The sequence below is a fragment of the Pangasianodon hypophthalmus genome, chromosome 14 (genome assembly GCF_027358585.1).
Source record: "Pangasianodon hypophthalmus isolate fPanHyp1 chromosome 14, fPanHyp1.pri, whole genome shotgun sequence".
NCBI classification, from domain to species: domain Eukaryota; kingdom Metazoa; phylum Chordata; class Actinopteri; order Siluriformes; family Pangasiidae; genus Pangasianodon; species Pangasianodon hypophthalmus.
Genome location: NC_069723.1, coordinates 7,510,982 through 7,525,214, shown reverse-complemented (window position 1 = coordinate 7,525,214; position 14,233 = coordinate 7,510,982). Strand labels below are relative to the sequence as shown.

General features: G+C 38.7%; 1 protein-coding gene across 3 annotated transcripts in view; it reads right to left on the bottom strand.

Moving 5' to 3' along the window:
* Positions 1 to 4,328, bottom strand: part of esamb (endothelial cell adhesion molecule b) — a 40,872-nt gene extending 36,544 nt beyond the window's left edge. Inside the window, exon 1 of one of the 3 annotated variants that reach the window (XM_034310851.2) lies at positions 4,119 to 4,328. In XM_034310851.2, coding sequence (XP_034166742.1) covers positions 4,119 to 4,185 — 67 coding nt within the window. In that variant the 5' untranslated portion in view covers positions 4,186 to 4,328. The remainder of the gene's footprint in view (positions 1 to 4,118) is intronic. The other 2 variants (XM_034310850.2, XM_034310852.2) reach the window with 2 other exon arrangements.
* Between the last annotated feature and the right edge of the window lie 9,905 nt (positions 4,329 to 14,233).

Here is a 14,233-nt window from a genome sequence, read left to right as displayed (position 1 = left end):
ATACAGACTATGGGAAAGGAACAAGTATGTTTTAACAAAGATTTTAATGTAGAACTTCATGTGTGTACCCTCGACAAAAGGTCAGCGGGTCGTGTGGTGTTCTGTCCTCACATCACACGTAAAAGATATGGCTAGCATCATTATTTTTTCTCTACATGTGACAGCGTGTGGTAAGCAGGAGAGTTATATGACCGCTATACGCTGTGGTTTGGTTTTGTCAGTGTTTCCACATACCTGCATGTTCCTGATCTGTAAACATCATCTGTCATCCGTACATGTTAATTACTCCGCGTGGTAAAATTGTTCTACCGTCACAGTAATGCACTAGTCTTTGGGATTTGGAATGACTAGTTTCAGTATCAAGCAGTGCTGCACCACTGTGAAGCGCTTTATGTTTAAATATAGCTACATATCACTAAAACTGTTGTTTTGTGAAAGTCAAATAATGAGTAGGTTTCTTTCTGAGCTGCAAAAAAGTCTTAGTATCTCAATATGAGGTGATATAAGTGAAAATATCTCAAATATGGGCAAATTTATCTAACACTTCGTATTAGATTTAGATGCTTTTACATGTGTCAAGTTTTAAATTTTCTTATTCAGATGGCAGATAATTTTGCTTCTTTCTAGAAATAAATGCATAAAATTTAAAAGAAGTCTGCCAACAAAACAAGACCAGTTTCAAGCTTGAAATTAGTTTTAAAAAATGTGTAAAATAGGATTATTGTAATAATCTTATATTTGGTTTATTCTAATCTTAGGCTAGGAAATACTAGATAAATGTGACTATCTCCAAAACATTTTCACCTGCTAAGATGTATTGTTTTGCAGTGTAGTTGTTAAGCCTACATGTTATTCATAGTTATTCATAGTTTGGGCAACTATAAAAAAAACCTAAAAGACCAGAGACAAAATCTGCTTGTTCCAGATGCCCAGGTTACTGGTTTTTCTACTGCTTAGTAGTAGTGATTAACAAAATGGAGGTCTGGGACAATTCCCTATCAGGAAATAAAGAAAAATCTCCATTCATACACCTGCAACACTGATTACTATCAGTAATTCTCGAATGATATTTGTATGATGAAAAAGTTCCTAAAGGTGAAACCGCCTTTATTTAACCTTTATTCTAAGCTTTCAAATATAGCTGAAACTTTAAGGTGACAAGAAACAAAAGCAAAGCTTATGCAGTAACACATCAAGCCAGTGTTTGAGTGTGTTGTTGATGCTGTTGGAAATGGTTCATCTTACATTTGTGAGGCTAAGCTGGATTGCATCATTATAAACAATGAAGAACATTCATGTTATGCAGAATTGCTTACTAGGTTCTGCTATTTTGCAGTGAACTTACATTTCTTTTTATTGTAAGAATGTTAAAGCATGGCATCAGTGTGTATAAAAGGGACAAACTAAAGTGGTTGCTGTTCATGCTGACTCACGTCATTCAAATAACAGGCTTGTGCTTTACACCTGCCAGAGCTGTCACTATTTTCCATTCTGATTCACAGTGAGTCAAAAATCTAAGAATATGATTTTTATTTTCCCCAGACAAACACTTACACAGTAACAGTACCGTACAGTTTGAAAAGCCCTTTAATGTAGCACGAATTAGCATATCCATTCAAAGGCATTTATGTAAATTATTTAACTGAAGGCAGCTCATCGGACCAGAGACTACAGGGCTAGAGACATTAGGTCATAAAGAAAGAGGTTTTTTTTAAAAAAACAGATTTTTATAGAAAAAATCAACAACAAAATGAATGTTTAAACAGGAATGAACAGGCACGTAAGCGTTTATTGTCCCTGCATCAAATTCAAAACCGAGGTCTGACCTGTTTAGCGTCCGTTTCGCTAAAAATTACTTTGGTCATGTGAAACGCCACTATAATTAATGATTAAACATTAAAAGTTTACTGTTTTCACCATTCAGTCACGTTAATTGCTTATCCATTAGTTGTGTATCCGACATTTGTAAGGAAGGAATTTTATAAAACTGCGGCTCTTCTCCAAACTTCAGCTGTGAATAACCTTAATACACAATATCACAAAATATACACAAAATATGTGTACTTGTTATTGACATGAGGGCTTGGACTCTCAGTGGTCATGTGTTCGGACATGTGTTTTGGACACATACAGGAGTATTGCTAAAAAGAGAGAGAGAGAGAGAGAGAGAGAGAGAGAAAGAGAGAGAGATAATCATACCTTTTTTTTTTAAACCCTCTGACAAATTCTAGATGCACAGTTCATCTACTAGAAAAGTAAATTCCTAAAAAAAAAACAAAAAAAAAAACACTTCTCTAATTTTTCAGTAATGAAAAATAAAATCAAAACCCAAAGTAAGCACTCGCAGGTTAGCTATGACAGCAGGGATGGACTGTGAATTTCTATTTTTGCCTTGCAAGTGAATGCCACGGCAATTCTCGGGCTTGTTTTGACTTCATCTGTGCTAGAAATTAATCAGGGCAATTGGATTGTAATTTTTAACAGAAAATGGTCTCTACAGGTTTTGATAAAGAAAAATACTAATGTAGAAAACAGTCTGTATTGTTTTAATAAATAAATGTACTCATTTAGTAAACAGTCTCTGGTTTTGGTAATGAAAAATACTAATGTTCAAGACAAGAAAATTAGAGATTAAGAGAAATGTGTCATGGTGTGGGGTCAGGGTGTGAGGACATACTGGTATAATGATATAAAAAAACCCACATGATGACATATAAGACAAGGTGCAGTGTATTTCAATATATTTCAAAAATCAGGGAACAACCAGCTTGCCTCTCAACAAGTCGATTTTAAATATGATTGTAGCAGTTCTTCGCCACATGATTCAATACTTGTTCTGCTGTTGTAAACAGATACACTGATATATTCAAAATTGTGATATCCAGTTGTGCGATTATTACACTGCACCTTGTTTACATCATCTGGTTTCTCCTGATTTTGTAATGAAATACACTGCAGTGAAATTTGACAAGGTGCAGTGTATTTCAACACAAAATCAGGGAAAACCACATGATGACATAAGACAAGGTGCAGTGTATTTCAACACAAAATCAGGGAAAACCACATGATGACATATAAGACAAGGCGCAGTGAGTTTCAACACAAAATTAGGGAAAACCACATGATGACATAAGACAAGGTGCAGTGTATTTCAACACAAAATCAGGGAAAACCACATGATGACATATAAGACAAGGCGCAGTGAGTTTTAACACAAAATCAGGGAAAACCACATGATGACATAAGACAAGGTGCAGTGAGTTTCAACACAAAATCAGGGAAAACCACATGATGACATAAGACAAGGTGCAGTGAGTTTCAACACAAAATGACATAAGACAAGGTGCAGTGAGTTTCAACACAAAATCAGGGAAAACCACATGATGACATAAGACAAGGTGCAGTGAGTTTCAACACAAAATGACATAAGACAAGGTGCAGTGAGTTTTAACACAAAATCAGGGAAAACCACATGATGACATAAGACAAGGTGCAGTGAGTTTCAACACAAAATCAGGGAAAACCACATGATGACATAAGACAAGGTGCAGTGAGTTTCAACACAAAATCAGGGAAAATATGCTGATATATTCAAAATTGTGATACACATCCCATTCCAATATAATAAACCCACAGAAAAGTGACATGAACATGATTCACAGGTGAAATGTAGTTTTTTGACACATGTTGCACACATTTGCACATTTTCACATGTAGTGCATGTGCTTTATTTTCACATGCAGCCCCACAATGATTCATTTCTTTTCATATTTAAATTCTTCACATTAATTTTTCAGATGTGATTTTCTTTTCCAGATGTGATCACATGATGGTCACACGTGCACTTTCAGGGCATGACACGTCGTCGTGCGTATTGACATGTTCTCATGATGATGTGTGAGCTGCTAATTGTATGGAGCTAGCAGGCTAGCTAGTTTGAATGAGTCACGACGGATTTATCTTGTCCCACTCCTCTGTTTGTAGACTTTTTTGTGGTTTTAATGCTAACTGCTAAACTCAGAAATTCAGTGGAACTTCCAGATAGCCAGGAGAGGAGCCGTTAGGGTTTGTGGACTACTTCTGAGGGATGAGGTGAGGAGTGAAAATGTTCCTCTTACCTGGGAAAAGCCGCAGCACAGTGAGAGACAGGAAGACTCCGAGTCTCCAGGAAAACACCTTGTCCATTTGCCCACACACACCGACAACTTGTGCGTAAAGACATGCAGAGCTAAACGGGTTATAATGTCCACACTGGTTTTGCGAAAGCTACAAAACAAAAATCTCTCAAAACTCTCTCAAATAATTTCCGGAGAAAGAGCTGCTCTTTACCTACAGAGTGACGCGTTATTGCGCCTTTACTACATTCACTCTCTCTCTCTCTCTCTGTCAGTGCCTCTCTCTCTCTCTCTCTCTCTCTCTCTCTCTCTCTGTCAGTGCCTCTCTCTCTCTCTCTCTCTCTCTCTCTCTCTCTCTTTCTCTCTGTCAGTGCATCTCTCTCTCTCTCTCTCTGTCTGTCAGTGCGTCTCTCTCTCTCTCTCTCTCTCTCTCTTTCTCTCTGTCAGTGCCTCTCTCTCTCTCTCTCTCTCTTTCTCTCTGTCAGTGCATCTCTCTCTCTCTCTCTCTCTCTCTCTTTCTCTCTGTCAGTGCATCTCTCTCTCTCTCTCTCTCTCTCAGTCTTTCTCTTTCTTTCTCTCTCTGTCAGTGCCTCTCTGTCTGTCTCTCTCTCTCTCTCTCTGTCTGTCAGTGCGTCTCTCTCTCTCTCTCTCTCAGTCTTTCTTTTTCTTTCTCTCTCTGTCAGTGCCTCTCTGTCTGTCTCTCTCTCTCTCTCTCTGTCTGTCAGTGCGTCTCTCTCTCTCTCTCTCTCAGTCTTTCTTTTTCTTTCTCTCTCTGTCAGTGCCTCTCTGTCTGTCTGTCTCTCTCTCTCTCTCTGTCAGTGCCTCTCTCTCTCTCTCTCTCTCTCCCTCTGTCAATCTCTCTCCGTCTCTCTCTCTCTCTCTCTCTTGTCTTTGAACTGCAGTTTGGATGAAAAGGTTTACCTTTTTTATTTATGCAATCAACTATTTTAATATTTTAAAAATCTATTGATTTATTTATTCATTTATTTAAGTAGGTATTTAAAACTGCTATTTATTTGATGTAAAAATGGTGGACACATCATGAATGGTTAAAATAAAGGAAAGTAAAAGTCAACTCTCTCTTTCTCTCTCTCTCTCAATTCAATTCAATTCAATTCAATTCACATGAGCTTTATTGGCATGACTGTATAACATCACAATGTTGCCAAAGCAATAAATATATTATACAGACATACAGATAAAAAAAAAAATTGAGGGGAAACACGTATACATGTCCATATTATACATGTAGGTTAAAATAAAATAAATAAATAAATGAATACAGAGAGCAGTTATAGATGGGAAGGAGGGATCAGCCTTTTTCTCTCGTTTGATGGCAGGAGGATACATAGTGCACTGCCAGGTGGATCCACTTTTCCTTTTCTCCCAGAATATAACAGTTTGTCTAAGTTGCTTGTATGCTTGAATTCAGGTGAAACGAGAGTTATTTGGTTGAAATAAGCATCTCTAATATTTTGATATTTGCTGCACTCGGTGAGAAAGTGTAGCTCGTCCTCTATGGCTCCATCTGCGCAGTGAGAACAGTCTGAGCTCTCTGGCTCTCCGGCTCTGTGTGTGTCGGCCCGTCTCTACACTCAGACTGTGCTCACTCAGACCATACTTCATCACAAGCTTTCTCTCACCATAGTCTTTAATTTTGATTAAGTAAGGTGCCAATTTATAATCAGATTTTATACTGTGGAAGTAAGTTAATTTCTTTAATTGAGCTACTTTGTGCTGCCAATCATGAATGTATTCTTCCTGGGTTATTTTTTCTGTTTCTTTCATTTTTAAATACTTAAACTGAATTGTTGAATTGGGTTGATGTTTTTCTATTAAATAGTGCATGGGGTCACTCTCTGGGTGTTTTCTCCTGTAAGTGGAAGCACTGTGATGGAAGCTATCTGTCAGCGTGTCTGAAAGATGGAAGCAGACCTTCGCTGTTCTCTTCTGGATTTCTGCTAGGAGGGAGAATCTGCCCAGTTCTGCCCTGCAGCTGAGACTAGAGGCGTTTCTGTGAATTCCCAAGATGTTTTTGCAGAATTCAAGGTGGAAAATTTCAGCAGGGTTTTTGTCCCATGATTCGTAGTTTAGTTTAAATTTGGGGCCCCAGATTTCACAGCCATACAGAAGAATGGGTTTGATGATGCTATCGAAGATTTTCAGCCACAGTTTAATGGGTGGGTTGAATTTGAACAGTGGTTTTCTTATACTGTAAAAAGCCCTGCGTGCCTTATCCGTCGGATCTTTTATTGCAGTATTGAACTGTCCAGAGGCTGAGATTGTCAGACTCAAGTAATAATAACAGGTGACATGATTAAGAATTGTTCCTCCAATTGTGAACTCATATTTTTTGTCAGCAAGACGAGGCTTTTTGTGAAAGATCATGATTTTAGACTTCTCCATGTTTATTGGTAAGGCCCAATCATTACTGTACTTTTCCAAAATGGAGAGACTTTGGTGTAGCCCTTCTTCATGAGGTGGCAAGAGCAGAAGATTGTCTGCATACAGGAGGCATTTGATTTCTCTGCCCTCGAGGGTGAGACCAGGACAGGACAAGAGTCGGGCTGAGGTTGCAGCCTTGACGGACTCCTTTCGTCTGACCAAAATAATCAGTCCGTTTGTCATTGATTTTGACACAGCGTTTGTTCCCATGTCATGTGTCCTTCCTCCTATTCCATTTTGGATCATTTTTAGGAAAAGTCCATTGTGCCATACCGAATCGAAGGCTTTTTGGAAATCAATGAAGCAGCCAAATATTTTTCCTTGTTTTGTCTGCTGAACGTATTTTTGTATGAGTGTGTGGAGTGTGTAAATGTGATCTGATGTTCTCTGTTTAGGCATAAATCCAATTTGACAGTTGTTTAGAATTTTGTGTTCTCGAATGAACTGAACTAATCTGTCATTAATAATAGAGCAGAATAGTTTTCCGAGGTTACTGCTCACTGTGATGCCCCTATAATTGTTTGGGTCGTACTTCTCACCTTGTTTAAAAATTGTTATTGTTAAAAAAAGTTATTAGATTTTCTTTCCACATCTCAGGAAAGTGTCCTGATTTGAGTAAGAGATTCAGCATCTCATTAGATATTCCATCCAAGCCACAGGATTTTTTATTTTTTTAGGGATTTCATTTTGCCTGTTAGTTCATTTAATGCTATGGGCTTTTCTAAATGGTTTAGCTGCTCTTTTGTAGTGAATTCTAGCTCATGTAATTTGGAGGTCAGGTGTTTTTGGGTAAGAGTTGGTTCGTTTTGTGAATAGAGTTTTCCGAAATGTCCAGTCCAGTTTAGGTCGTGGATGGGAATGTGTTTAGCTTCTTTGGATTTATCTAAATGATTCCATAATTCCCAAAAAGAATTTTAATCGACTGCCTCCTCAATCTTGTTGAGCTTTATTTTCATGTGATCAGCTTTTTTCTGTATTAGCAGTGACTTGTATATTTTAAGGGTTTGTTGATATGTGGCTTGTATTTGTTGGTTTGCAGGGTCTCTGTGTTTTTTTATTTGATAATGATCGTAATTCTTTTCTTAGTTTTTGACATTCTTTATCAAACCAACCAGCTTTAGCAATTTCTTTTTTACATCTGTAATGTTTTCTTTTTCTCAGCGCCACTTTCTGACCACTGTAGAGAAAATTGTAGTTAATTGTTCTGTTGCTAAATTGATCATTTTCTTCTCTTCACCAAATGAAGTCAGTAGAAATGAGGCTATCATCTTCTCAACTTGGGTGCTGTGGAGCGCAGCTTCGTACTGGGCAGGACTGACTTTACTCCATATAAATTTGGGAGGGAGTGGGTATAGTTTAACTTTCTGTTCTGAAGATGGCAGAATATTCGCTGACCTGTTGAGACTGAGGACTATGTGACTGTGGTCTGATAACGGTAGCTGTGGCATCACTGTGAAATAACTGATTTTACTTTGGTCTAGATCTGTAATGGCGTAATCTACTGTGCTGCTGCCCAGATAGGAACAGTAGGTGAGTCGACCCAGAGCCTTTACTCTGCCATTAACTATGTTTAGACCCAGGCTTTTGCAGAGCTGCAGGACTTGCTTTCCATGTCTGTTTACTGTGTTGTCATAATTCTGTCGTGCTTTAGTAAAACGGTTTTGTTGGTACATATGTGAACTGTTAATATATTTGTCTCCATCTGAACTAATGTAGTCCGCTTCTCTCCCTGTTCTAGCGTTCAGATCCCGCATTAACAAAACTGGGCCTACAGACTGAAAGTATATGATCTCTGACTGTAAGGTTGAGAAGATGTCTTCATTATAATAAGGCGACTCCTACGGGGGGATATATGTGGCACATAGGTACAGGTCCTCATCTAAACACAAAAGCTCTTTTTTTTTCCAGTTTTATCCAAATATGTGTTTTCCCTTTTTTCACAGGTTGAATATAATGCCACAGATGGTCTTTGAACCAAACTATGATTCCTCCTGAATCTCTTCCGTTTTTAACATTAGGCTGTTTGATTGATGGTATATGTAGCTCTCTGTAGTTTTTAAGAGTCTAGGATTTGGAGTCTCTAAACGACTCCATGTCTCAAGTAATATGATTATATCTGAACTATATACTATAATAACAAAATCAGAGTTAGTAATTTTCTCCCCAAAAGCTGAAGAGAACATCCCTTGAATATTATAACATCTTATTTTAAATGATGACATTGAGTATTATTGTAATTACCAGAATAATGTATGAGTTCATGACACAATCATGTAAAAATATAGATTAATCAATTAAAAAGGTAATATAGAGAATATATAGAAATACAGTGAGTGGATCCATTTTACAAATGTTACATTTAAAAAACAAATAAGTAAATAAGCAAAATAAATAAGTTAATAAATAAACGAATAACAAGTCATTAAGAAATAATGATCATTCTTGACTATAGATCCATTGTGTACTTAAGCTAATAGATTGTCACATATAATTTTCAGCCTGATTTTTATCTGGATAAGGTCACTTGGGTCTGATCTACCTCGTCGTGCCACTACAGCGGCGTAGCTGTTCCTCTGACTGTCAGGAAGCTGCCCAACTCTCTCCTCCGGATGTGTTTTCTGAGGGCTGTTTTTGCAAACATTCTCATGCCCTCTCGGTGGATGTGGATATGGTCGTAGAGATGCTGATGTGCGATATGCTGATGGATGGCTATGTGAACATTCGGTATTGGAGCACAGATGTTAGCTATCTCCACGTTGATGGCGTTGATGATGCTTTGTGGTACGTCTCTGCGAGGTAGACGGGTTGAGATGATGACTTTGGCTCTGGGGTAGATCCTGATAGCTGTTCTCACCACGTTGGACAGGGCTTTTGTGACGTCCATCCTTCTGGTGCTGAGGTCGTTTGTTCCGGTGTGAATAATAATGTGTGACAGGGCACCCAGTGCACCGTCTCGCAGCAGTCTTAAAGCAGAGTGTGAGGTGGGACACCAGAACTTCTTCACTGATCTCCCCGGAAACAGTCATCTGTGGTCAAGATGGTGGCCATTGGAGTCGCAGAGGATGACAATGTTGTCTTTTCTCTTCTGTTCTCTGCCGTTGCTTGTGGATGATGATGTTGTTTACGGTGGATGAATCTGAGTGCTGCTGCTGCTGCTGCTGTTGTCCTTCCTCTTGAGGTTCTGATGGGCTTGAGGAGACAGACAAGTTGCAGGGGTGAAGGGACTCTGAGACTGTGTGCTGACACTCTGCTGCTGTTGAGCTGAGTTTGTGGAGCACTCAGGGGTGGAGGTGCTGTGTGTTTGTGTGCTGACACGCCTCTGGTGTTGAGTTGTGGTTGTGGGGCTGCTGTGGGGTTGTGTGCTGACACACTGCTGCTGTTGTATTGTGTGTAGCTGGGTTCTGGTCTCCTCCAGCAGTCTCTCCAGTGTGTGGCCATGTTGTTCTCTTCTGGCCAGTTCCTCTCTCACCCTCCTCACCCCCTGTCGCAGCTCCTGATTGGCCTCCTCTAGGTGTCTGACGGCAGAGCAGAGCTGTGGAAGTTGTTGTATACTGTGGTGGCTGGTCAGGTTCAGGAGCTGATGAAGGTTGTTGTTAGTTTCCTCTTTAAACAGGAAGAGGACCTGCTCCAGCTCAGTGATGTTATCTCTCAAGGCCTTTATCTTGGGAGACGTAGGAGTGCTGGTGTGTCCATGTGTTCTTGAGCTGGCGTCAGAGATGGTAACTGATGTGGTGCCAGGCACATCTTCTGCTTGGCTCTTTACTTCAGAATCTTTCTTAATTTTCTGAACCTCCCTTTTAAGGTTTCTGAAGTTCCTCTGGAATTCATTAAGGCTGGTTTCTGGTCCCTGAACCATGACTGTGCCATTGTGATAAAGGTTCACAGTCAGCTTTGTGTCGTTGTCTCCTTCCAGGGTGAGATGTCTGCCTTTGCTGATGCCTCCTTTTCTCATACATGTCATGGCAGAGCAGAGGACAGTGTGCCAGGATGATGGGTGTTCAGTGAAGAAGAGCACGTTACACAGGACTCTGTTGTCTTCTGGTCCACTGTAGTCAGATAAGAGTATCTCTGCGTCCTCTCTCAGGATCATTTCTTTCATCTCTTTCTTGTCTTTGGCAGATTTAACTTCTGCTGGATATATTACCTCCAGCTCCTCTTCATTTTTGAAAAATGCCTCAGCCTTAGGTAGGCCCATGTTGTTCTCAACTGAATTAACTGCCACGGAATGTTAGCTTGGCTAGCAGTCAGCTTGATGTATTGATTATATGCCGTTTTTAGTTGATATCAATAAAAATAATTACTTTTTCTAGAGGTCTTACCTTAATAATATTAAGTATCCAATTAGTATCCAATTAGTCATGAAAAACATATATATACAATACATTCTCTGGTAAAAATGTTAAATCAGGAGCTGATTATTTTGCTGCCAACTGCCATTGAAACTCTCTCTCTCTCTCTCTCTCTCTGTCTCTCTCTCTCTCTCTTGTCTTTGAACTGCAGTTTGGATGAAAAGGTAGGTTTACCTTTTTTATTTATGCAATCAACTATTGATATTTTAAAATCTGTTGATTTATTTATTCATTTATTTAAGTAGGTATTTAAAAGTGCTATTTATTTGATGTAAAAATGGTGGACACATCATGAATGGTTAAAATAAAGGAAAGTAAAAGTCAAGTCTCTCTAACTCTCTCTCTCTTTCTCTCTCTGTCAGCGTGTCTCTCTCCCTCTCTGTCAGTGCCCCCCCTCCTCTCTCTCTCTCTCTCTCTCTCTCTCTCTCTCTCTCTCTCTGTCTCTTTCTCATTCTTAAAAATTCACATGAGCTTTATTGGCATGAAAAATTGTACAATGTATTGCCAAAGCATTTATATGGACAAGGAATAAAAAAAAAACAGAGAACAATTGATAAGATGAACAAGTGAAGAAGAAGAAGGAAAAAAAACAAGGCAAAAAAAAGTACAGTCTATTGGCTATGAATGGGGTGCGTGTTTGTGTGTGAGAGAGAGAGTTCATGAACGCATCACTGTTTGATCGTCTCCCTCTCTCTCTCTCTCTCTCTCTCTCTCTCTCTCTCTCTGTCTTTCTCTCTCTCGCTACAGGTGATGTGCACCTACACCAGTGCCTCTCTGACTGCTTGGACACTACGCTGTGAATGGAGCGTGATCGTATGTCCACCTGATGCAAACATCAGGGTTTGTAGAAAAATCCAACCTGCAGAACCTCCTCCTGTGGTAAATTTATTGCTGTTCCGATGCAAGAGTTTTATCACAGAGGAGACATGTATCAAATATTATTACAGACGTTGCACTGATTGATAAACTAATCCAATCTGAATAGGGCTTAACACTGCTTTTACTTGACTTCTTATGTGTGAACATCCTGAAGTGCTAATTACTTAATTTTTCCTCTACCGGTGCTGCCACTCCTTCTCTCTCCTACACCAGAAGTATAGCACATATGTTGCACTCACAACAACTGTGAATTTTTTCATAAGAACTCATTAAAATCAGAAATAAAATAAATACTCACAATAAGTTGACGCTTGTTTCCTCCTGAGCGAGCATAAGGTACTCACAAACAGCTTTTACATAATACACATTTAAAATGAAAAGGAGAAGTGCACGAGGTCAGTGTTTACTTTGTGTCATTTTGCCCTGCTATTTTTATTAGTCTCTTTTACAACATTATAGTTTATGTAATTGCATATCAAAAAAAAAATTAGGTTCTATATTAAAAATCTTATAATGAAAGTCATATCCTATTGCCCCCTTTCTGTTATTAAGTAAAATAAACAGAAAAATACATTATACGTTTATACAGTACATTCTTAACTTATATGTCCATTACCATTTTTCTGGACTGTATTTCACCTATTCTACAATTTTACATTTTGACCAGTAGATGGTGGGCAAGTTTTCTGATTAACAGTGTTATTATTTAGCAGCAGACAGATGATGGCTTTTATTTCAAAAGTGGAAATCGGCCTAAAAACACATGTTTTAGCCTAAAAAAAATGAAATAAATCCTCTAATAGGCCTTCACTTACTTTGCTAGTTTGGAAGAAAGGTATAAGCATGTCCCTAGGTAATATCATTTTTATAACAGAAAACAAATTTTACATATTCATACTGTTGTAAATCTTTCAGTAGTCAGAATCAGGAACCATGAGACCGGCCAAGAGCCAGGTTGTAGAAGTAAGGGAGATTTATTAAGTGCGCACAAAAATTGACATAAACAAGAGAAAGTGATATGCAATAACAGTCTGATCATCGATGGTTTCTATGTCTCTGGAGTATGTTTGGTATCCGGTCTGGTCTGACATGTCTCTAAAAACACTCAGGTTAAATACAAACACAAGTCCACAATAAGACAGACCAACAAGATAGGCTTGCCTTCTTAGAGCTTCTTCACACAACAAAGTCGTAATACTTATTCTCAGAATAACATGTTTACGTCACAGAGCTACAGTGTGTAAAAGTCATCATTATCATATTGATTTGGGTAAAACTAAAACGAACATAATCAAATAAACGAAAAAAAAAGGAAAATGAAATAAACAAGGAAAACATCCCACAATATCTTCTTGTCAAGTCCAGTCTGCTTTTTAGTTTAGCAAATTCACTCCCTCAAAACTTCATGTGAAAGTCCCTACCTTTTCATAAAACTACCAGTGACTTCATGTAATGCGTTCATTCTGATTGATTCCCAAGCAGCTTAATTGTGATTGGTTGTGATGGGTCACCATTTAGTCAGTCCAAAATAAGCAATAGCCTGAAAAATGCTATTCATCTAAAAAAAAAAAAAAAAAAAAGTGTTCTTTTTTTCCCTCAGCAATTTGTGATTGTCAGTCACAGGCTCAATTCTACAGAGCATGGTGACATGGTGATGGAAAAAAATATGGGATGGGAGGAAAGTTTATATTTCAATGCTTTTGTGTTCGCTCGCAAAACTTTTGCATTTGCATTCTCATTGTGTTGCATTGTGTACAAGACATAAGCGACTGTAAGAAGAGATTTACGTCATACATGTGAAAAATATGTTGCTTATACAAGAGTACAGTGCAGTGATCAGTGATGACGTTCTTACCAGTGCCATGTGTTTCTGGTTCACAGTAAACTCCTTTTCCAAAAAAGCCATTTTTCTTTATAGGACACAAAAAAACAGAGCTTGTGTCAGGCCAAATACACACTCACTAACCCAAATCCTCATTTCTCCTCAGACTTTTCCAAATACTGGGTTATGTGTTCCACCCCAATGCCTGTTGGGTCATTTGATTGCATTATTTGTACAGTGTTGGGTAGATGGATTAAGCTTTTAGTCTCAGTGACAGTGGATGCAGTGTAGTTGGGACCACGCCTCCACCTAATCCCACCTCTTACCACAATAATAGATAAAACTGGCCCAGGATTCTGGTAAAGAGGAACCAAAATTTGTATTAGCTGGGTCAAATGAACAATAGTTAATACAGCATACCACTCTATCTGTATCTGCAGCTCTTTCCTGTTTCTTCTGATGTCTTCATTCATTCATTCATTCATTTTCCTTCCACTTTTCCTGGTGCAGCAGGTCCATCCAGACGTCTGTATCCCCAGCCACAGTCTCCAGCTCCTCCTGGCAGAACCCCAGACATTCCCAAGCTAACTGTGAGGTATAATATCTCCAGCAAGTCCTGAATC